The 21,613-nt window shown below is 42.2% G+C and overlaps 4 protein-coding genes across 6 annotated transcripts in view; 3 read left to right on the top strand and 1 right to left on the bottom strand.

The window, feature by feature from the left end:
- The window catches only part of LOC139339487 (annexin A13-like), a 65,060-nt gene extending 54,917 nt beyond the window's left edge, over positions 1-10,143 (top strand). Inside the window, exon 12 of the transcript XR_011602660.1 lies at positions 10,132-10,143. The gene's annotated coding sequence lies outside the window, so the exon portion shown is untranslated. The remainder of the gene's footprint in view (positions 1-10,131) is intronic.
- LOC139339484 (acyl-CoA-binding domain-containing protein 5A-like) lies at positions 1,131-7,766 on the top strand. Of its 2 annotated transcripts, XM_070975126.1 has the most exons (14): positions 1,157-1,272; positions 1,519-1,640; positions 1,910-2,033; positions 2,452-2,524; positions 3,110-3,260; positions 3,431-3,466; positions 3,800-4,009; positions 4,640-4,855; positions 5,237-5,331; positions 5,849-6,023; positions 6,203-6,411; positions 6,553-6,603; positions 6,724-6,839; positions 6,918-7,766. In XM_070975126.1, exons 2-14 carry the CDS (start codon positions 1,535-1,537, stop codon positions 6,928-6,930), a joined length of 1,575 nt encoding a protein of 524 aa, XP_070831227.1. In that variant the 5' UTR covers positions 1,157-1,272; positions 1,519-1,534; the 3' UTR covers positions 6,931-7,766. The 2 variants fall into 2 exon arrangements, with proteins under 2 accessions (XP_070831228.1, XP_070831227.1); XM_070975127.1 differs by lacking the exons at positions 3,431-3,466; positions 3,800-4,009 and having other exon boundaries at positions 1,131-1,272.
- Positions 8,870-17,257, top strand: yme1l1b (YME1-like 1b). 2 transcript variants are annotated; one of them, XM_070975121.1, is made up of 18 exons: positions 8,870-9,063; positions 9,675-9,809; positions 9,980-10,157; positions 10,555-10,647; positions 10,894-11,003; positions 11,712-11,862; positions 11,952-12,035; positions 12,411-12,563; positions 12,702-12,854; positions 13,026-13,158; positions 13,729-13,791; positions 13,988-14,100; positions 14,250-14,405; positions 14,576-14,727; positions 14,848-14,974; positions 15,124-15,197; positions 15,320-15,406; positions 15,489-17,257. In XM_070975121.1, exons 1-18 carry the CDS (start codon positions 9,037-9,039, stop codon positions 15,630-15,632), a joined length of 2,133 nt encoding a protein of 710 aa, XP_070831222.1. In that variant the 5' UTR covers positions 8,870-9,036; the 3' UTR covers positions 15,633-17,257. The 2 variants fall into 2 exon arrangements, with proteins under 2 accessions (XP_070831222.1, XP_070831221.1); XM_070975120.1 differs by having other exon boundaries at positions 8,882-9,063; positions 12,390-12,563.
- Positions 17,258-17,652: 395 nt separating this feature from the next.
- LOC139339283 (patched domain-containing protein 3-like) lies at positions 17,653-20,800 on the bottom strand. The gene is made up of 4 exons (XM_070974827.1): positions 20,081-20,800; positions 19,884-20,005; positions 19,659-19,804; positions 17,653-19,169 (listed from the first exon to the last, which is right to left on the bottom strand). The coding sequence occupies exons 1-4, from the start codon at positions 20,798-20,800 to the stop codon at positions 17,653-17,655; spliced, it is 2,505 nt and encodes an 834-aa protein (XP_070830928.1).
- Positions 20,801-21,613: the final 813 nt, after the last annotated feature.

Below are 21,613 nucleotides of genomic sequence, written 5' to 3'. Positions count from 1 at the left end.
CAAAAGTTAATTGTAACATTAACAATATATTTTTTGCTGAATGGAATACAGTCATATATTCATGCGTTGATATATTATGTATAACACGTTTTCCTCCCTTTTTATTTTTTTTCCCACGAAAAAATAGACGTACAACGAAATGCACACAACAAATAGAAAATGTGTCAATTGGCATATCCTAAAAATAGACCATTAAAAAAAGGCACCAATCACAAGCAATCACAGTCCGAATTGGCTTCATTGGCCAAGTATGTGTGTACATACAAGGAATCTTGTGCACTTGCATTGGAAAGAAGGACGTACAGTTCAACGAGGACAAAAAAAAAGACTGAACAGTAAGTTAAGTGGTGCATAAATATAAAATAAATAAACAGCAAACAATACATACAAAGAATGGTGAGGCAATAAACAATACATAAAATAACAAGCACACACACAAGAGCACATATCTGTGCCCAGCCTTTTTTGCGCCACGGACCGGTTTCACGCAAAGCAATAATTTGCCGGACCGGCATAGAAACGACTTAAAACAAATTTTTAAAAACAAAACTCACCATTACCCTGAATGTAGCTGCTGTAATTAGTGGAATTGTAAGTGTAACTAATGTAAATCATTAAAGTTTAGGTTATTATTATTATTATTATTATTATTGTTATTATTATTATTATCAAAAACCTTTGCATCTCGACTATGAACCAGAACCAAGAGCACTGTGTGTGTGTGTGTGTGTGTGTGTGTGTGTGTGTGTGTGTGTGTGTGTGTGTGTGTGTGTGTGTGTGTGTGTGTGTACAGAGGCACAAGCGGATGCACCTGATTTTCAAAATAAAACTTCTTTCAGACTCTGATGATCAATAGAATATTTTTTGTTCTCTCTGCGGTCCGGTACCAAATGGCCTCCGGATCGTGACCCGGTTGTTGGGGACTGTTAGACTAAATGCCTCATCTACACAACAGATATACACGCCTCGATAATGATACATAAATATTCAAAAAGCGATAACCTCACCGAACACACTACATTTCCCATACACCACCGCGGTTTAAATACCCCCTGAGAGGGGTTTGTGGGATATGAAGGAATACACGTTGGACAGGCCATCATTTGCCGCGATTCCGCTCAACAAAAACTACATTTCCCAGGTATGTTTAATTAGCAAATGTTGACTGTTTGGCTCATCCTTGACCGGAGTCGAGATTGGCTTTCTGCTGCATATTGCACACAGACACCGGGCTAATGAAATAATCATTGGACCGGCGATATGAACTTTACGGTGAGTTTCCAACAAATCAGGTATAGAGGGAAGCATGTGTGACAGAGATTATAGCCTTTTATGGCTAAACTGGCTTATTATATAGACTAACTATCCATAAATCTGTTAGAATAAGGAGGAAGCAGTCTACACCCTTAGATAAGACAGGTGGACTAGCTGCAGTGATGGAAAGAGAAATGTGTCCCTCACTAACACTTTCTGAACTGGCCCCATATTTCCACGACCTGTCTCTTGTTCCTGTTGAAGATGTGAGGACTCCTTCATGTCATCCTCGTTGGGGCTCAGCATGGCGCAGGAGGAGGACGAACACAGCCTGGAGGCGAAATTTGCTGCTGCAGTTAAAGTGATCCGGAGTTTGCCTGAAGAAGGTGGTAACTTCTTATAGCATGAAGTCTGTGTTTGCTGCTGTGTTAACACTCAAGGTGATTGACCTACATGCAGAGCGTGTAAGAGCTGCCAGTCTTGGCTAGCCCTCTATTGATAAAGCTGCTGTAAGGATAAGAGCTGATTAGCTGAATCAGACATTTCTCAGGTCCAATAACAGGTCCTGTATCTCACATGTATCTCAACATAACATTTCATCCTATTGTCACATTTTCAAGCTGCCCCCTCAGATTTATTCTCCTGTATTTCTCAGGTCCTTTCCAGCCATCTGATGACATGATGCTGATGTTCTACAGTTACTACAAGCAGGCCACCCTGGGGCCCTGCAACATCCCCAGACCAAATGGCTTCTGGGACACTCGTGGCAAAGCTAAATGGTAAATACTGTGTTGTTTTAATGCACACATAATTGTTGTATTCCATCACTAAATTCAGAGTTATGGCTAATAGCAACACAGAAGACAGATGGTTGGTGCATTTGCATCTTTCACATTAAGCTGAGAAAACACACCGTCCATACGATCAGAGTCTCACTCCCTGTCCATTCAGAGCCGAGGACAAAGCCAGTCACTTAACATGCCTGCCATTGTTCCAAATCCATGACATATTTTAATAATACCCGAATATTACTGCACAGTGCTGCAGGTAAATCCATTGGCTAATCTTGCAGTAATACAGAATAGATTAAGTTTGCTGAGATTTCTGCACCACTTAATACTGCTGTAACTGTGCAGTTGTTCAGTGTTCACTTTGCTCTCAGTGCTCAAGTGTTCAACTAAGACCGTGTGTTGCCAGGGATGCATGGAGCTCTTTGGGAAATATGACAAAGGAGGAAGCCATGAAGAATTATATTGAGGACATCCAGCTGGTAAGTCCTTTCAAGGAAAACTGAGGCTGAATAGAAGCAGCATTCAGAATAATTAACAGTCAATAAACCGGGAACACACAGCTCTTTATATGAAAGTTCTGGCATGTGTGCCTACCACAGACAGTGCATCTATGCACATTTATACTGCATTGCATATTTATTGCTAACAGGCTAAACATTACCCGTTAGCATTGTCATTATGAACATGCTAGCATGCATGCAGCTGTGCCTGAGTACAGTGCAGCCTCACAGAGCTGCAAGCATGGCTTTAAATGAAAAATGGTGATGAAAAATGACTCATTTTATCACTGAGAAATTTATTGAGCGCTGACAGAACCTTTTAACAGCACCGGCTGCTTTTGCAAATGTTATTATTCATTTTCACCTCATTGCACCTACCTGACGTTCGCTTCCCCCAGGTGCCAGGTGTTTTTAATCAGCTTTTATCGACTGGTCCAACAGATAGATCAGTCAGCCTTTGTTTCAAACAATTCTATCTAATTAACTGACAGTCACTGCTATTTCCATAAAAACATATGCTTTATTCTGACACTCTGACACTTTATTATTTATGTGTACTGTCAGATTTTGGAGACCATCCCAATCTCAGATGAAGTGGCGGACCTGGTACAGAAGCTAGGCAACTTCTACACAGAGGTAGACCGAGAAGGAGACAAAGCTGAAGAAAATGAGGTGGACAGGAGACCCTTCAGCAGGCCCTTTGCACAACACACAGGTAGTCTAAGATACATGATCAGCGGTGCCATAATAACTCTATACTGGAAGTCACATCAATGGAAAACATGATACAACACATGGAGGGCAGTGCTGCTCAAGTGGGATGTAGTACTGCTGTTAATTCTGTGTTAATTACTGAGCCTGTCTCACTTGTGTTTTTATCACTAGAGCTGGTCAAACCATTTCAGACACCAACAATGGAAGGCAAGTCTTTGATGTGCACTGTAGCTGTCGAGTTGAGGGACAGTGTATGAACTTATTTTAACCTAATTAAGCTGCTTTCATTGCCGTTTCATTGGAGTGACAAAAGGCAGATAAGTATACATTGTCCTTGGCTTACACTGAAGATACTAGATGTGTGTTCGATGTGTCTTGTGTAATCTGTCACGTATGTGCTGTAGTTTGTCTTGTGTAGGTTGTTGGCTTACGTAGTCCTTTGCACTTAATGGGATGGATGTGGTATGTAGAAGCTGTGATTGACGCTGTGCGACCTATACTTTGATAAAGAGTTAATCAAGAGTGTTTCCCTCACTTCAGGCTATGGGGATCTGTGGGCTGATATACAGAACCTGCAGGAGAATGACAAAGACAGCACTGTTCATGGCATAAGTGTCAGTAGCACGGAGGGAAGCAAAGAAAATAGTGAAACCGAGAGAAAAGAGGAGAGTAGTGATTGGAAAAGTGAGGAAGAGGAGAATGGGTATGAAGAAGACAATTCAGAGGATGAAGACCAGGAGGAGGAAAAAGGTACCATCTGTAGCTGTAGCTGTGAGCTGTTTTGTGCCGTGAAGTTTGCTGTGTTGTGCAGATTACTCACTGAGCCATATTTCCATGATCTAAAGGGGGAGGCTGGTGGTAATCTATATTTTTTGTAATATCGCCAAATTGATGAACCACTGAAAACCATGTGATGTGTTTCTTCACTACCATGAACACAACATTATAATTTATTCAGAGCAAATCTCACATAATCATCCTGCTGCTGCACATACTCACCAAAAAATGTGTATCAATCCTCAGCTGGAAAAGTGTCTGTACTTTAGTTTTTGCCAATTTATTCTTCCTTTAAAGAGGTAGGAGAGCAACTGTTGATGTACATAGTTTCCATTTGTAGCAACTGAAGGAGACGTTCCTTCATATAAATGAGAGCAGTATTTCAAGGAGATAAAGAAAAAGCAATTTGCACTAAGTGCATCCAAGGTGAGATATGGCTCGACAAAGGGCACATAACAAAGAAGTGCACTTTTTTGTAATGCTTGGTCATCCTCTCTCTCTCTCTCTCTCTCTCTCTCTCTCTCTCTCTCTCTCTCTCTCTCTCTCTCTCTCTCTCTCTCTCTCTCTCTCTCTCTCTCTCTCTCTCTCTTGCTTTTGCCTCAGACTGGAGTCCTGACTCGAGGCTGCTGATGGTGGAAGACAAGAGGTGGAGGTCTGACACCAGGGGGTCCAGCAGCAGCATAGAGCCCAGCATGTCCTCCGTCACCAACGGCACACACAGCTCCCTCAACAGCGAGATGGAGGAGGAGGAGCTGGCCTGTTCCATGGAGCCCACTGTGCAGTGTAACTCCTATATGCACTTAAATGGACACCTGAATGGTATGATTACACATTAATGCAAAAAGTTTAGAAATCATTGTATAACTCTACAGAAAATGTGACAATGCATATATCAAACTGTTTACCATTATGACAAACTAACTAATGACTATGACCTGAGATACACTGTAAGATAAGATTAGGTGAAACATGCATACAGAGTTGGGGGATAATGTATGGGTTTCTCCCTTAGAGCAGCCCCTTCACATACACATGGACATTTGATACTTTCTTATGAAAACATTGATTTTTAGCCATTTTGAACATGAATAATTAAATTCATATATATATATACAATGTAGATGTACAGTGGAGAATGATGTTTTTCACCGTATTGTCCGTGTTGACTGTTGCTGGTGTGTTATGTTTGGCCTCATTCAGACCACAGTGATGCTTTTCCTGAAAAGAACCACAGATCCACAGACTCAGATAATGAGGAATTCTGTGACTCAATGGAGCATCTGGCCATGGAAGAGGTAAGGTGTCCCTCCTCCAAGGTTTACACCATTGATAAATGAAACTTGCTTATTCACTTCAGCTAAATGAGAAGATCATTACCACTCTCATGTCTGTATACTAGATATGTAGCTAGAGCCATGAGACAGCTTATAATAAAGACTGGAAACAGGGAAAGAGCATCTATAGCGTCACCAATGCTCAAGATTCCAAGAAATCATTGCAACCAGACAAGACAAGACAAGTAGTCCAGCACATAAACAGCTCCTCTTTGGTGTTTGAACACATCAAATTAGTCTCAGACTTTCAGAGCTTTAAACGTGCTGGTTGATGTATTTATGAGCTTCATGCTAAGCTAAGCAAACCCTCTCCTGGCTGTAGCTTCATATTTAATGGACACATATGAAATTGGTTCAACTATTCCTTTAAAAAGAAGAAAATTGTTTATGTTAGTCTTTGATCACACACGAATTTAGCATGTTCTGACCAAATTCTGGCTATTCACCTCGTGCTTGACTCTCTTCTTTTCTTACCAAGGGTCAGTCCACATCACCTGTATCGGGAGCTGCCTCAGTGAGGCAAAATGATCTTTGGTTTGAGAGCAACACTTCCTTGAATGGAGGAGAGGATCAAGTACTAATTGGAGATTCCTTCCAGAAAGAAGGGATTAGTACAAGCCAACGTAACAGCTCCTTGTCAAGAAGAGGCAGAAGTGAGATTACTGGAGTCGACTTTTATTCACGCTGACACTAATTTACTGTGCCTTTCTCCTACCATGTGCACTTAGTTCACTCTCCTGAGCATTTAAAGGCACCGGATACCTTAAAACACAGTTGTCACAAAGGTTGCGTGTTGTAGCATGAAGATGTCACATTCTGACTCCCATTTCAGGTTCTCAGTCGCCAAGGGCAACCTGCAGCTCTCAGCGGCATGCCAGCGTGGATGCTGCCTGCTGTTGTGTGTCACAGAGCGGGCATCCTGTCAGTGCTGCCAGAGGAAATGTCAATGAGCAAATAGCGACAGCTCTGCTGAGGCTGCAGCACGACATGGCCACTGTGCTGCACAGGCTGCACACTCTGGAGGAGCTCACATTGTCACAGGTGAAAGACTAGAGGTGTCAACCGCATCACGTAGCCTATGGTGATCAAGACATTGTTATTTGTTTTTGCCATCACATGAAAATGAAAATGAAATGACATATTTATTGATAGTTTTTTCTATTTTCTCATTCAATTTTTCAGTCAAGATCATCTTCGCCAAGGCAGGAGGACTCCCTGCCTGTAGCACAAAAGGTCCTTATAAAAAACTTTTCTCAACTTTATTAGATTTTTTTTAATTGAAAATGGATTTGTTTTTGATGATGCAATTTTATGACCAGCATGTCAGTTTAATGCAAGTTTGTGTTCTCATAGTTCCTGAGACCGTCCTGGTGGCCTTTTGACTTCTGTCCACTCACGGTGGTATTGACTGCATTCTGGCCTCTGATTGCCCACTGGCTTGTTCAGGTTTACTTAGAACGGAAAAGAAGGTGTGTAAAAATCCAAATGAAAAATGTCCTGGCCAACGAAAGACTACTAAAACTCTGTCTCACCTTCTGTCTTCACAGGAAAATCCCCTGAATCGTCTGACAGCCGTTGTCATCAGTCAGCCTGGGATGAAATTGTTTGCACTTTTGTTGCTTTGTGGCTTTTTCAAGCCACCACCACAGCCTGAGTGTAAGGAGGCAGCAGTCTGGAAAGGCTACCTGAGAGAAGTGAGCGCTCAGAAAGGTGTATAAAGGGAGAGTCTGCAATACAGTGTAGCATTATGACGTCGTGGATATTTTTTAGGTGTTCAAGTGAGGGAAGATTTATACATTCTGACAGATGGCACATTTTCTTTGTTAGCTTAGCGTTAGCCGGTGATCCTATTTACGACACCAGGAACTCAATATACACATAACTCACATAAAGGAGTCAACTTTGAATTGAAAAAAAGAAATAAATAAATCACAATCATTCGGTAGCTGTGGATCTTAAGCAATGCATATTTTCCACATTATCACGCAGTTTGATATATGGCGCATTTCATTGTTTATTTAGGTGTCTTTTCATGTTTTTGTCAAACACTATGTTTTTCTGATAACTGAGGACATCAGCCTTTTATATTTATTGTACGAAATATAGAAATATTTTAGAGCCACTTTTTTTTCGACCAACATGGTAGCAGATACAGTTATTTATGGGTAAAATGGTATATTTATTGTATGGCTTCGGTGCATTAGTATCAACGATCACACTTTTAAGTGAGATTTAAAATAAGGACATTCCATGTATTTATTGTTGTGTTTTGTCGGCTGTACAGTGAAAATGAAGAATACTCGGTTTAAGCAAGTGTGTCGTGTTTCAAATATGCAGTTGTAAAACAAGTACATGAAGCAGATTTTGACATGCAATAAACACTTTCTTGGGACATACATATGTACTGTAGTGAATCTTGTATTTTGATGTGTCAAATTGAGATTGAAAAATGAAATCAGTGACTTTGTGAATGGGGACTGTTGACCGTCAGCTATCATTAGCATTCCTATTTGTTAGCATAAGAAATCATGAGCTGTTAAAAAAATATACTCAAAAAAAATAAGGGAACACTTAATCATCACAGTATAACACCAGTTAAACTTCAGGGATATAAATCTGTGCATTTAGGAAGCACAAGTGATCGTGACTCAGTCACATATGCTGTGGTGCAAATGAAAGTGACAACAGGTGCAGCTGAGAGGCAACAGTGATACAACCTCCACAAAGGGAATGGTTCTGCATGTGGTAGCCACAGACAATTGCCCTCTCCTTATCCTTCCTGCTCTTCTCTAGTTTTGAATTCTGTTCGTGTCCTTGTCATTGCTGGTAGCATCATTAATGGTACCTGCAGCCCAGTGAGCTTGCACAGATAGTCCAGCTACACACTGAGCACATTTGACAGGCGTCAAAGAGTCTGGAAATGCTGTGGCGAACGTTATGCTGCCTGTAACGTCATCCAGCATGACCGGTGGTATGGCAGTGGGTCAGTGATGGTCTGGGGAGGCATATCCTTGAAGGGTCACACAGACCTCCATGTCAGAGCCAACGGTACCCTGACTGCTGTTAGGTACTGGGATGAAATCCTCAGAGCGACTGTCAGACCTTACGCTGGCGCAGTGGGCCCTGGGTTCCTCCTGGTGCAGGACAATGACCGGCCTCATGGCCAGAGTGTGCAGGCAGTTCCTGGATGGGCTTGCAAGTACCACCATAGACCATAGACCATAGACCACCCACACACACACACACACACACACACACACACACACACACACACACACACACACACATATATATATATAGAGAGAGAGAGAGAGAGAATATGATATATCTAGAGACAATATCACATTTTATCACATTATATTGATATAATGAAAATAAATGATAAAATAACAGTAAATATAATATATGCAATTTTACAGACTGAAGCTTGACAAACAGAAGTTGAGCCACACCAGGGACAAGAGAACAGGGACCCAAAATTTGTCACAACGCGGCAGACGTCACTTCCGGTTTATTTTCAGCTGTCAGGCTACCGCTGGAGTTCGCAGTTTGACTTGCTATGCCTGCTACAGAGAGATAAAGTGACAGAAAGAGGGACGTAAATCTCAAAGGAACAGTGGTATAACGCGTGTATCTTGACGGCCGTGTTGTACCAGTGATATTAAAATGTTTTCTTTGACAGTCCAGCCACAGGTAAGAAAGCAGAAGCCTCAAGCCGAGCTAGCATTAGCATTGTTGTTTTGGTTCTGACCCCGTTCGGCTGAGCCTGCTAGCAAGAAAAGTTAACCTTAGCTTGTTCTCCTAAGAGCGAGACGAACTTTCCTCATGGTTTGATGATTTGAAAGAAACATTACATTTACGTCAGCTGACATTGTGTCAATATTGTCCTCTTTCTATTCACCCGTATTAAAACAAAGAGAGACCGTGCGGGCCGTTGAGAGAAGTTTCAGCTAGCGGTTCGTCTCTTGAGCGCTCAGCGTGTCCTTAGCCGCCAGATGGGAAACTGCGTCAGTGAGCGACATGTTTGAACACGGATGATTTCTGTATTCTAATAAACCAGCAGTTTAACCAACTTTTCTACCGATATTTGTTAATCATCTGTGCGTGGCTACTTTTTTAAATTTAGAACCAGCTAGATTACAAATTTGATGCTAACTTTGTAACACCAGCTAGCTGGTGTACTAGCTAAAGCTGCCTTTACCTAAGATTACCTAAGAAGTAGTACTTGTGGTGATAAACGATAACATGTATGATAGTGGTAATTCTGTCTTTCACTCTGTCTGTTTGATTTCATGCGATCACAGGTGACTGTACCTCTTAGCCACCTTATCAATGTCCTCCACCCCATGAAGACCTCAGTAGGAAGCAGCAGCAGTGCCACCTGCACATCAAGAAAACACAAGGAGCATGTCTCAGACTCAGAGTTACACTGCACAGAGGTATACATCAGTGAGACATAATCTGTAACTGCTGCATCAAGTCAGAAACAATGTGATGCTGCACTGTTGTTATTCTCCCAAGCCCTGATCTCCTTGTTTAACAAAAATCGTATTCCAGAATATCTATGTGAGGAATATAAAGTGGATCTGTATAACATTTGTGTGTGCAGCCCATGTGGAACCTGCGTGAGCTTGGCTTATCAGACCTGGGAGCACAACAGCTGGATGAGTTGGTGACCCGTGTGTTGCCGCGCTTGAGTCCACAGGAGGTGCCGCTTTCACTGAGTCCACAGACAGCCTGGAGGACCTCACATCTTTCAACACACTCCTTTTTCTACAATAAGCATGGTGAGAATGTGCGTCTTTGTTATCACCTGGCCTCCCATACTGTGCTCTGGGCCACTTGCCTGTGGCTGGCTCTCATGTCATGTTACCAGTGACTTCTGGATTCCTGTTATGGACTCAACAGTTGTCGCTTCTGACATCTCTAACATTGCTAGAAGACTATTGGAACCTCAGAACCGTGGTTAACTCTTCATCATCTCTCACTAATGAATATAACATGCCAGGACTTCACGATTTTAAACATGCAGTTTGACTTGACTGTGTAGAGTTTCATCACAAGATTCTCATCCCTCTGATCAGCATAGCTACGCACTATGTGACCATCTTATCAAGCAAGTATGACTTCTAATACCAATTTGTATCTTAGGGTTAACTGTCACTCCTTGTCCTCTGTTCCCAGGCTTCTCGTATGGTGCGGTGTCCATGCCCATTATTTCCAGGCAGCACCCGTCACCTCTTCAGACTGTCAGTACAGAGCTGCAACACTGGCCAGGTAACTATGGATTTTAGGTATTTATAAGAGGTGTAATAGTTTATTACTGATCCACAGCTTTGTATTCAGGTGTTACTAAAAATTCCAAATAATTGCCAATATTATCAGTGTTTTCCTGTTTTTGCATGTACATTGTAAATTTACATGTAACTATATATATATATATTTACGATGTTCATGCTAATCTCGTATAGTTATGTACTGTGGAAAGTGATTAAACATCATATGCTTACTGGATATTTCAAGTGTGGGTCCAGAGCAGAGGCTTTAAAACTTTAAGGAACAAAACCAGACGACTGCAGTCAGCATCTGAACGCCCCCTGGAATCTGAAGGGTTCACACCATCTTTTATGAAGGTAAGTGCTGTGGGTGGCTGTAGCGTATTAGTTGTCCACCAATCAGGAGGTCAGTGGTTTGAACCCTGGCCGCAGCAGTTCACATGCTGAAGTATCCTTGGGCAAGACACTGAACCCCAAAAAACATTTTCTTGACATGCTTCGGGTAGTAAGCATGTTAAAGATATAATTTACATTTTTTGCCAGTAAGTGTACCACCAATAGACAATTTCATCTGCCTGGGGTATTGCATTCTTTGGAGGAAAATGTAAAGCCGGCAGAGATTTTAAACTATTCAGCTCTTGAGTTGAAAATGCATCACATCACTGCAGTTTTTCTCTGTTGTCTGGTCAAATAAAAGCCATCATGGGCCTGTCATCCATTGGATTTTCTGCACACAAGATAAATGGAGGAAATGCTGGTGTGTTGCTCTGTCTAGCACATGTCACCAGCAGGCCTATAATTTTCTTATTTAGTTTGGTAATGTTATCAGTTACACAACTACGTTAGCTAAGTTCTCGACAGCAGCTGTCTTTGCTGTTGCCTGATAACACAAAAAGTTCCTCCGGCTACTCTGCCTGTGCAGAAATATGAAAATAGAGGCAGGGCGTGTGTACCTTAAGTGTACAGGCCTTCAAAGCATATCCAGTGTAATTGCCTCTGGACTAAAGGTCTGATAAAAGTGAAGGAGTCTTCTGGCTGTGTGAGCAATCTTATTTTGTACTACAGGGTTTCCTGACACGAGACAAGGGGATTGAAGTTGAAAGTCTAGACAGCCTGTTGAAGACCAAGAACATACCTGACGGACAGCAGGATTCTTTCAAGAGGGGCTTCGCTGAGGGTTTCCTGAAGGCTCAAGCCCTGACACAACGAACACAAGGCAAGTTTTAAAACAAACACACTCTAAGTAAGTATATTATGAAGCACTGAACACGACTGATGTATAGTTTTCCTTCTCCAACTGTTCAGACTCTCTCAGGAGGACTCGTCTCATCCTGCTGGTGCTGCTTCTTGTTGGGCTGTACGGTATCTCCAAGACCCCCTTCATATCGGGTAAAGGCTCCTTTTCTCCTCGAATGCTGCTTTTTAATTTCATTGCATGTGTGAAACACCCCACATTCAATATGTTGACATTTTAATATGTTAACATGTTAACGTTTTGAATATAGCTCAGCATTTTCCTGCTAAACTAAGCTATGCATATTGATCGCGCAAAAGAACTAAGCTGCTTAGAGCAGACAACAACAACTAATTCTAACCTGCAGCACTAAATCACTAATGTATGCAGTCAGATGTAGTTATTTAATAATTCTCAATAACAGGTACTGTGTGTGTGAGTGTGTGCATGAGTTCATTAACCGTGCCATGCAGTGTGATTTCGAACTTTAATCTAACCATTTTGGATAGTGCGGTTCCGAACCACATCAGGCCTGGACTCAGCTGTGGACCCTGTCCAGATGAAAAACGTGACATTTGAGCATGTCAAAGGGGTAGAAGAAGCTAAGAATGAGCTGCAGGAAGTGGTGGAGTTCCTGAAAAACCCCCAGAAGTTCACAGCCTTGGGAGCAAAGCTGCCAAAAGGTAGGGCTGGGTTTTCATTTCATGATGGCATGATGACTTTTCAGCTGAAGGGGTGACTGCGCTGTTCCATCCATATCTCTGTTGTTGTGTCACTCTCATCCTTTCTCATCTCCTCTTCCTCACCTCTCTTTACTTCAGGTGTTCTACTGGTTGGCCCTCCAGGAACTGGAAAGACTCTACTGGCCAGAGCGGTGGCAGGAGAAGCAGACGTGCCGTTCTATTACGCCTCTGGGTCTGAGTTTGATGAGATGTTTGTTGGAGTGGGAGCCAGCCGCATTAGGAACCTTTTCAGTGGGTTTTTTTCTATTGGAAATCGACGTTTTTCTTTCCCTTCCTTAGAAGCCACTTGTTAAGTTGAATACAATAGCTGCATGATCGTGGCAAAAACAGCGATTACATTTGATGTGCTTCATACTGTGGTTCATGTGTTCACTTCTCTGTCTTGTTCCTTTTTCTTTCTAGGGGAGGCTAAATCCAATGCTCCGTGTGTGATCTTCATTGATGAACTGGACAGTGTGGGCGGGAAAAGGATTGAGTCTCCCATGCACCCTTACTCCAGACAGACTATCAACCAGCTGCTTGCTGAGATGGACGGGTAATCTCCAAATGATCTGTTTTACATTTCTAGGAATGCAGTGAGGAATTGTTTTAATTCAGATTAAAGTTAATCCATCATGTCATCGTGGACAAAATCTTCTGGGATGATATGTATCATTTTATACTGCCATGTTGATGTACTCTAGATTGTGATGTAGTAAATTAAGTTGATGAGGTAAAACATGAAATATATTGTCTTTGCTCTGTTTCCAACTGAGTATATGTCAAAAAGGATTAGCAAATTACCACTTTCTGTTTTATTTCTGTCTTACACAGCACTGGTGTGGAGTTGGGGCTGTATGACAAATCAGTTTACTTCATCACATTGATGCAAAACTCATGTAAATCTAATCAAACCTTCAAGCAGTCCCGCTCACTCATTGGCATTGTGGCCTTCATTTGACTTACAACTACAGAGTAAAGAACAGTCTTTAATCACAAGTGCAGTGTTCAAGAATTAATGGTGGCTCAAAACATGAATTAGGCTGCTGAGGACTGCTGTGGTGAGAAGACAAGAGTCTCTGCATGACAGACACTGACTTACATGAACTGTGATGTTATTTTGTAGATTTAAACCAAATGAGGGTGTGATCATCATTGGAGCAACCAACTTCCCAGATGCTTTGGATAAGTATGTCCCTCTGTGTGTCTTAATAAAGCTGGTGCAGAAGTTAGAGCTTGCAGTACACGTGCATTTACTGTCCAGGTTAACAAACCTCAGAGTTGCAGATTTCCTGGTCAGTGACAAAGAATGAACTTCATGTCTGACTCTGTTTTTAATGCAGTGACACAGAGCTGCGTGCTGACCAGCTGATCTTCTCTTTCAGTGCCCTGATCCGCCCCGGCCGTTTTGACATGCAGGTGACTGTCCCCAAACCGGACGTGAAGGGACGCACAGAGATCCTCAACTGGTATTTAAAGAAGATTAAAGTGGATCCAGGTGTGAGATCAGCATCTGCTCATACTAAATTTGGCCACAATATTCATTCTCAGATATGTTATCACTGTATATGTAACCAGTGTGAAACAGAACCCACAGTTGTGTGTGTGGCCCAGACTCACTGTTGATGTTATGCTGTATCTCTGCAGCTATTGAGGCCAATATTATTGCCCGCGGCACAGTGGGCTTCTCTGGCGCTGACCTGGAAAATCTGGTCAACCAGGCTGCCCTGAAGGCAGCGGTCGATGGCAAAGACATGGTCACCCTGAAGGAGCTGGAGTTTGCAAAAGACAAAATCCTCATGGGTGAGTAATTAGGACGCTTTCTTAGATGGCAGAGAAATGTTACAGTACACTGTACGCACAGTTCTACTCATCTATGCTGGTTGGTTGTTTTCGTCTAGCATGGCTCACTTTCAGTCTTCCTCTTTTTTAATAAAAGCATTTAATTCATCTCCATGTCTCTTTTCTTCAAGGCCCTGAGAGAAGGAGTGCAGAAATAGACAAGAAAAACAAGCTCATCACAGCGTATCATGAATCAGGCCATGCAATTGTAGCGTACTACACCAAAGACGCCATGCCGATCAACAAGGCCACCATCATGCCCAGAGGCCCCAGCCTGGGACATGTAAGGAAACCAAGACCTTGTAAACTAAGCTTTGACAGCAGGTCTGGCACAGAGTTTAAACTTGGTACATCCTCTCACCCCCTTAATCTTTCATTCCTCCTCTCCATCTTCTCTTCTCAGGTGTCCATGCTGCCTGAGAACGATCGCTGGAGTGAGACTCGCTCTCAGCTGCTGGCCCAAATGGACGTTAGCATGGGCGGCCGTGTAGCGGAGGAGATCATATTTGGCCATGAGTACATCACCACCGGTAAGAAAGAGTTCCTAAAAGTGAGAAAAATAATAATAATAAAATAAAGCTTTTCCATAAGGGGTACAAAGTTGGAAAATCTTGATTCTCTTTGGCGGGCTGGGATTTTATAAAGGCAGCGTACATGTTTGTTGTTTCTTCTCCTCCAGGTGCATCGAGTGACTTTGATAGTGCCACAAAGATCGCTAAGATGATGGTGACCAGATTTGGAATGTGTGAAAAAGTAGGTTTACTTGAAAGGGGATTATAAATGGAAGGCTTTTCATAGTATTTGTGCTACACATGCATCACAATCTACAGTTTTATGTACATTTATGTATTATGTTTCCACTTCCTGTCTCACAGTTAGGTGTGATGACCTACACTGACATGACCTCCCAAAGCCCAGAGACCCAAGCTGCTGTGGAGCATGAAGTCAGGGTGTTACTGAAGGTCTGTGTGCTCTTTTGTTTTTTAGGACAGCTGAACAAAAACACCTTTTGTAAAACATTTTTCTTTCTCTTTCTGTCTCTAGGAGTCCTACGAGCGAGCCAAAGCTCTGCTGAAGTCTCACGCCAAAGAGCACAAAAACCTGGCAGACGCTCTGCTCATGTATGAGACACTGGATGCCAAAGAGATCCAGCTTGTTCTGGAGGGCAAGACCCTGGAGACCAGATGAAACCAGCAAGGACAGCATCAATCACGAGGTAGCAACGTGGGAAGGGGTCAGATTTTAAGAGCTCAGGGGTCGTGGAAGAACAGATGGAGAATCAGAGGAGTAAGAAGTCATGGCCAAGTCTCTTGATAAGTGCTCATGTGAGACTGTGTCATATCTTCATGCTGTCACCCTCGTGTAATCTCATCAATATTCCCAGATAAGTAGGTCTGTCATATGAAACAGGACGTCTGCAGTTTAGGGTTTCATTGTAAGTTATAGAGGTTAAAGGGTTAATATGTTAATGATGTTGCTCAGGTCACTTTGTCAGTTGGTGGGAGGGGATAATACATGAATGTAATTATGCACCTCAAACATGAACACTGCATCTGGGTACCATTCATTTTTAATGTGTTAAAAAACAGTTTCGCTTCGGTGAAATCCTGCCTCGCCTGGTCTATAGATTCATATTCTGTCAATGGGAAATTCTGAGCAGCATGTATCTTCAACCCAAAGAACCACTGTGGATTCATGGCAACTAGGCTGTAAATCTCAACCCATCTATTGTCAGCTGTCTTCTGGTGTTTAATATCTTCAACGTCAGACTATATTCTGCTTTCACTGGTGCATTTCTCTATTCAACACCTAGAACTGTCATGACGGGGTGCTCACTCTTTGTGTGTGGGATGCATATACATTCTCCTGTCCTTCCGTACCCCATATGTCCCCGTCACTTACTTTGAAAGGTGGCCTTTTTGGGAAATGTACTGTAAGTGTGACTTTTTTCCTTTGAAGTAAGAATTGTATAAAGTTAAGCTATAAGTGTCTCAGCACTCTGGGTAAGTGTACAAATTGAAAATGCACTTGTATGCTCTTCATGTAATTTATTTCATTTCTGCTGCGTGTACAGATGGATGAAAAACTGCTGCTCAGCCTCAAAAAGCATGCAATGAATACAAGCTGTGTTGATGTAATAGAGCATTTCAATCTTGAGGATTTTAAAGATGCAACGTTGGCCTAATTTATTTGAATAGTCTGAGTTCAGCTTCTGAAAAGAAGCACAATACTCTTCTTAGAACTGCTGATGAGTGGATTAAAGACTCTTAAGCGTTATTCAGACACACAACAAGGCCAGCTCGGCCAGTTATTATCCATTGCTGTCTCCTTTGTCATTCTTCAGAGCAAAGAGATGTTTGACACTGAGTGCTACACCTTCCTGTTTCAACATGTTTTGCACAGTGTTCTGGAAAAAGATGCCAAAGTTCAGTGCTTGCAGGCGCAGCTCTGCATAAAGGAAATTAAGATGTGATGAGTCTAATTGTAAAGTGACGTCCTTGATTCTAAATATGACATTTCTTCAACAAAATAGGTTGTAGCTCTCGTCAAGATTACCACCAGCATACGTCACGCTTTTTTTTCTTTTGCTTCAATTTGACTTGCTGTTCCTTCTGTTTACTGGCCTTTATTCATGTTTAGTTGTATATATGATTGGGAATGGTCACATTGTATATACATGTATAGTAATGCTTTTATGCTGTGAACACGTTGAATGGCTCTCTGCTGTTGATCGACACAATCTCTCAGCAATGTGATAGCAACAGTAAATGAATGTTTGTGCAGCTGAAATAAATAAAAAATGCCCAAATATAAAGAGAGACAGTTTTTGATGTTTTAAGCAGCCACTGTAGGGGAGGGGGAGTGAGAGATATTCACTTGGTTGCAATCCTGCAAATCCTGCACACTGGTCCTTTAATGCCCCTCTTTAAGTGAAGAATTTAGGACAGTGATTGTACCAGGATGGCTGAGGGCCCCCCAGCCATCCCTTGGTGGCACCACTGGTTAGGGCTTCGGTTAGGTTATGGTAAGAGGGACACCAGAGGTAACTGGTTTGCTTTGGAGAAAGTCAAGGGGAAGCCCTCAGTGGAGGCTGGAAACTTTCCACAAATATGTCCAAAAAACATTTTGAAAAATGGAAAATAATGCGCAATAGCTTCATTTTAGATTATGTTTCCTTACACAAAAACTGTGACAAATTCATTTCAACTTAACACCAAACACAGGCCCTGGACAGTGTCAGAAACACTGGAATAAACACTAAGCCATGGAGCAGGCCAAATGTAATCACCAGAAACACAATCTTAAAGAATGTCCTGAAGATGTAACTCCCAGACATGGACAGCACCACCACTCCTAATACGGTGGACAGTGCTCCTTGCAGTATCGGATAGCCTAAGTGGGCCAAGGCATCGATAGCTTTCTCATTAACATCATTCTTTTGGCTGGAGACAAAAGAGTAAAAAATATGCGTTGAGAAGTCTACAGAAAAACCGATGCACATGACGAGGTTGATCATGGAAATGGAGTCCAGGTTTACACCCCACAGCGCCATGAAGCCTGCCACACCAACAATGACTGAACACATTGCAAAAGCCACCCATATGGAACAAAGAGGATTGGGTATGAGGATGAGTGAGACCACTAGCATCACAACCATGGCCACCAAGATGGTTTGAACGGTGTTGTCGATAATGACAGCGTACTGATCGAAGTAGATGAAGGCAGGGTGGTACACCAGGAGCTCCACTGGACAGTCCTCTGCTGTTTCCCTCAGTCTGGTCATCATGTCCTTCATTGTGGTTTTGTTGATTGTCTGAATGAAAAAGCGAGAGGCCTGAATCTCACTGTCTGCAGTCAAGTTGATGTCTTGTTTGAACATGGCGTTGAGTTCTAAGAAACGGGGCAGATGTGTTTGGAAAGCCTCTTGGGAACTTATATTAAGATTGGTTGCATTTGCATACTGCTCAAAGGAAAGAAACCAAGCAAAGGTGCTATTGACAAAGTTTAGCCTTTCAAAATTTGAAATGCACGAATGCAGATGCTTCTGTTCATCCTCGTCCCAGTAAAGCACTGGCTGCTTCACGGCTACCATCACGTTATAGCTATATTCAGAGAAGTGCTGTCTTTGATTGTTGTAGTAATTGACGATGTAGGACTCATCCAAAGCCAGATTCTTGATATCAAGTCCCTCTTTTAAGGTAAAGCAGCCATAGATGCTAACAGCCAGGTAGCCCGCATAGATGACAAATACACATGCTTTCACTAATTTGTGGGTCAGAAATGGACCATAGAATCGCTCAAAAATGTAACTCATGGGCTGAGTTTCCTCCTTTTCAGTGATTCGATTGTAGCTCCCTCCAACGCAGCAGATACTGAAGGCCTTGGAGTTCCTGGATGGTAAGTCCTCTGGGATTTTGGCACAGGTGAACCAGTGCTTGTTCTCTGCTTCCCTCTGTCCATTCAAAGCCATGCACGCCCCCAGGAAAGTGATGCTGTACAAATAGCAGAAACAAATAGAAATCCCAGCATACAGGCAGAAGGACTGGACCGAACCAAAGGGCGAGTTGTAGCCCAGGAAGAGAGCCAGAGCATCTGTCAGGGTGGTGATGGAGATGGAGACGGCAGCATCCTTATAGGTGTCAGCCAGCCGATCAGGGATGCTGTCCAGAACACGGGTCCGCTGCCAGCAAGAGATCATGATGAACATATCATCCAGTCCAATACCTTTGGATTAAAAGTCAGAGGAGAAGGAGATTTTAAAAACGGCAATGTGACTCTTAGCTGTTTTGTGTGCTTTGACTACAGATGACGTATAAGCTGCTTTGCAGTTTGCTGACCACTTTCAAATGCAGGCTGTGCTGTCTGAGTGTATTTCTATGACTGTTCCAGGCAGCCATTGGTTTCCATTCATTTCTTTGCAAACTCTTCAACTTGAGGTGTGTAATCCCTCGCTGTGCGCGTTACGTCTGCATTAGTTTATGTCTATAGTGACCCAACAGCAAATTTTTGCCCACTGGTCCCTTAACTGTTTAATCCGACAATAGGTTTATGACATGAAAGGTGTATGGCAAACTTAATTTTTATCAAAACAATGTGATGAATACCTTGTCATGTCTTTTTTGGTCACCAGGAAGTGATGTTATTTTGAGTACTTTCTGGCTTTCAGCCTTGGGCAGTGGGATCTCATGGACCTGGATGTTCAACACAACCCACCTAATATCATGAAAGGACAGGAGGCAACTGTCATGACGAAAGGTTGATCCAGCAACAGCAGCACACCGAAACTGCTCAGGACTGCCAGACCTGTGCAGAGCACCCCACAGGAGGCCACCCACACCTTCGTCCTCACGTTATCCAACCTAACAGAAAACCAGAGATCAAGAAAAGCCATACAGCCAAAATTCATTGTATAATATGTTTAGCTGATGTTTTACCAACCTCCAGCATGATATGATTGAAAATGCAATGGCAATGGCATAAGTGATGGAGAAGAGATAGATGACAGAAGCTGGAGATTTTTTAAATTCCCACTGCATGGACATGGAGGTGGAGTATGACACCTGGACAGATGATTGATAAGTTAGCAGGAGCCACTCAATGAATAAAAAGGTGGTCATGTAAAAAGTTCTGCTTACCTGGATGGAAGCTAAAGATGCGTTTGAGACCAAATGAATGAAGCTTTCCAACCAAAAGTCAGTTTTTGTTTTGTTGTCCTCACCTAAATAGTAATGGAGCTGTATGGCTTCGGCACTTTCAACAAGTGAGCTCTCCTTGTGCAACTTCACACTCCCCAGACTTAAATATAAAGCGAAGCTCCTAGAATCACTGTAATACCACGGAAAAGTCAAATTGACTGTGTCTATATTGTTGGCATTGTATTCAATGATATCTAAAATGTCATTCGTGGTGCAGGATCCCATCACCTCAGCACAAACGTCCACATATTCAAATGACCGGTTGTCAAACTGCACTACCATACTCCTAACTTTAAAGTCCAAGTCCAGGATGTCCTGAAGTGACTCAACAGTCAGAATATTCCTGTCACTTGTAGCTATGAGAGTTGCATAATTTCCATCTGTGCTCAGTCTTAAACGTGAAAACATGGAGTCATTTGCTGGAAACATTTCCTGGATTTGTTTCCTCTCCATCTTGGCTTGCCCATCGACAGGTGTGAATTGCTCTTCAATATTGTTTGACAGTCTGTCCTCGAGAAGATAAAATCCACTCCCCAGACTTGTTGAAAGAATAAGGGGGCCAATCAAGAACCACCAGGGATGAGATCCAATAAAATGACCCATCATCTCAAAACAGATGTGCAGAGGTCTCTCTATGCAGTCTGTGCGGAATCTGGCCATTCTGCTTGGCATTCTGAGCAAAAAACAACTTTGGGAAATATAAAAGCGCTGCTCCTTTTCTTGGAAATTTCAGACATGAGAGAGGAGTCTGAGCATTCACAACCAGCTGTATTTATTGTGCTGCAGACTCTTTTCAGCTCCTTCATGAGATCAGATTTGCATAATAACAGGGTTGCCCCCCTCTGCAATGAACAGAAACAGAAGAGGTTTGAAGAAAGGCACAGTCAAAGAGCTTATTGAAGAGCAGAAGGTGTTGCATGGCTCACTGGTTCCATTTCAGTACTTATTGTCACTGGTTTACAATTGCTTAACCCTCAGGTGATTCCTCCTAGTGGTTGAAGTAACATTATAACTTCTGGTCCATGAGGATCGATGAAGGGTAGCAAAGGCACAGCACAAAGATGTATTATAATGTGGGTCGTTACTTAGACCATTCAGAGGTCCACTGACAATAGTTCGCTGTTGTAGACCTCCCTCTGATCCCTCCTCTTCTGCTTCAGGGTAAACTGCTGAACATTAGCAGCAGAATTAGTTATCAGTGGATTTCAGAATAGGTTTTTACAAACAAAGTGCATAGCGGTCATAGTGGTAAGACAAAAGAAAGAAAAACACAAAAACAGACAAAAAACCAAAAATTTTCATTTTCATTAAAAATATGGAAAATATATGTTTCAAAATGAAAAGACATGCACTGTGTTTAAAAGAAGAAGATGGAAGGTGCAAAATATTGACTGAAGAATGTGCATGAAGAATATGTACAGTGAGCAAAAATAGCTAATTATATAGCTACAGTATGTTAGAAATATATTCGTT

Source organism: Chaetodon trifascialis, chromosome 11 (genome assembly GCF_039877785.1).
Source record: "Chaetodon trifascialis isolate fChaTrf1 chromosome 11, fChaTrf1.hap1, whole genome shotgun sequence".
Lineage (NCBI taxonomy): Eukaryota > Metazoa > Chordata > Actinopteri > Chaetodontiformes > Chaetodontidae > Chaetodon > Chaetodon trifascialis.
The sequence above is the reverse complement of the archived record's forward strand: the minus strand, read 5'-3'. Positions and strand labels throughout refer to the sequence as shown.

Excerpts from the sequence above, each read along its gene's own strand:
- LOC139339484 (XM_070975126.1), top strand. The coding sequence starts at position 1,535 with ATGTCATCCTCGTTGGGGCTCAGCATGGCGCAGGAGGAGGACGAACAC. Across the intron at positions 3,467-3,799 it reads TCAGACACCAACAATGGAAG|GCTATGGGGATCTGTGGGCT; the intron begins GCAAGTCTTTGA and ends CCCTCACTTCAG. Across the intron at positions 4,010-4,639 it reads AGACCAGGAGGAGGAAAAAG|ACTGGAGTCCTGACTCGAGG; the intron begins GTACCATCTGTA and ends CTTTTGCCTCAG.
- yme1l1b (XM_070975120.1), top strand. The coding sequence starts at position 9,037 with ATGTTTTCTTTGACAGTCCAGCCACAG. Across the intron at positions 10,648-10,893 it reads AGAGCTGCAACACTGGCCAG|TGTGGGTCCAGAGCAGAGGC; the intron begins GTAACTATGGAT and ends GGATATTTCAAG. Across the intron at positions 12,855-13,025 it reads CCGCATTAGGAACCTTTTCA|GGGAGGCTAAATCCAATGCT; the intron begins GTGGGTTTTTTT and ends TTTTCTTTCTAG.
- LOC139339283 (XM_070974827.1), bottom strand. The coding sequence starts at position 20,800 with ATGGCCAGATTCCGCACAGACTGCATAGAGAGACCTCTGCACATCTGT. Across the intron at positions 20,006-20,080 it reads CATCTTTAGCTTCCATCCAG|GTGTCATACTCCACCTCCAT; the intron begins GTAAGCAGAACT and ends TCATCTGTCCAG. Across the intron at positions 19,170-19,658 it reads CTGTCCTTTCATGATATTAG|GTATTGGACTGGATGATATG; the intron begins GTGGGTTGTGTT and ends TTTAATCCAAAG.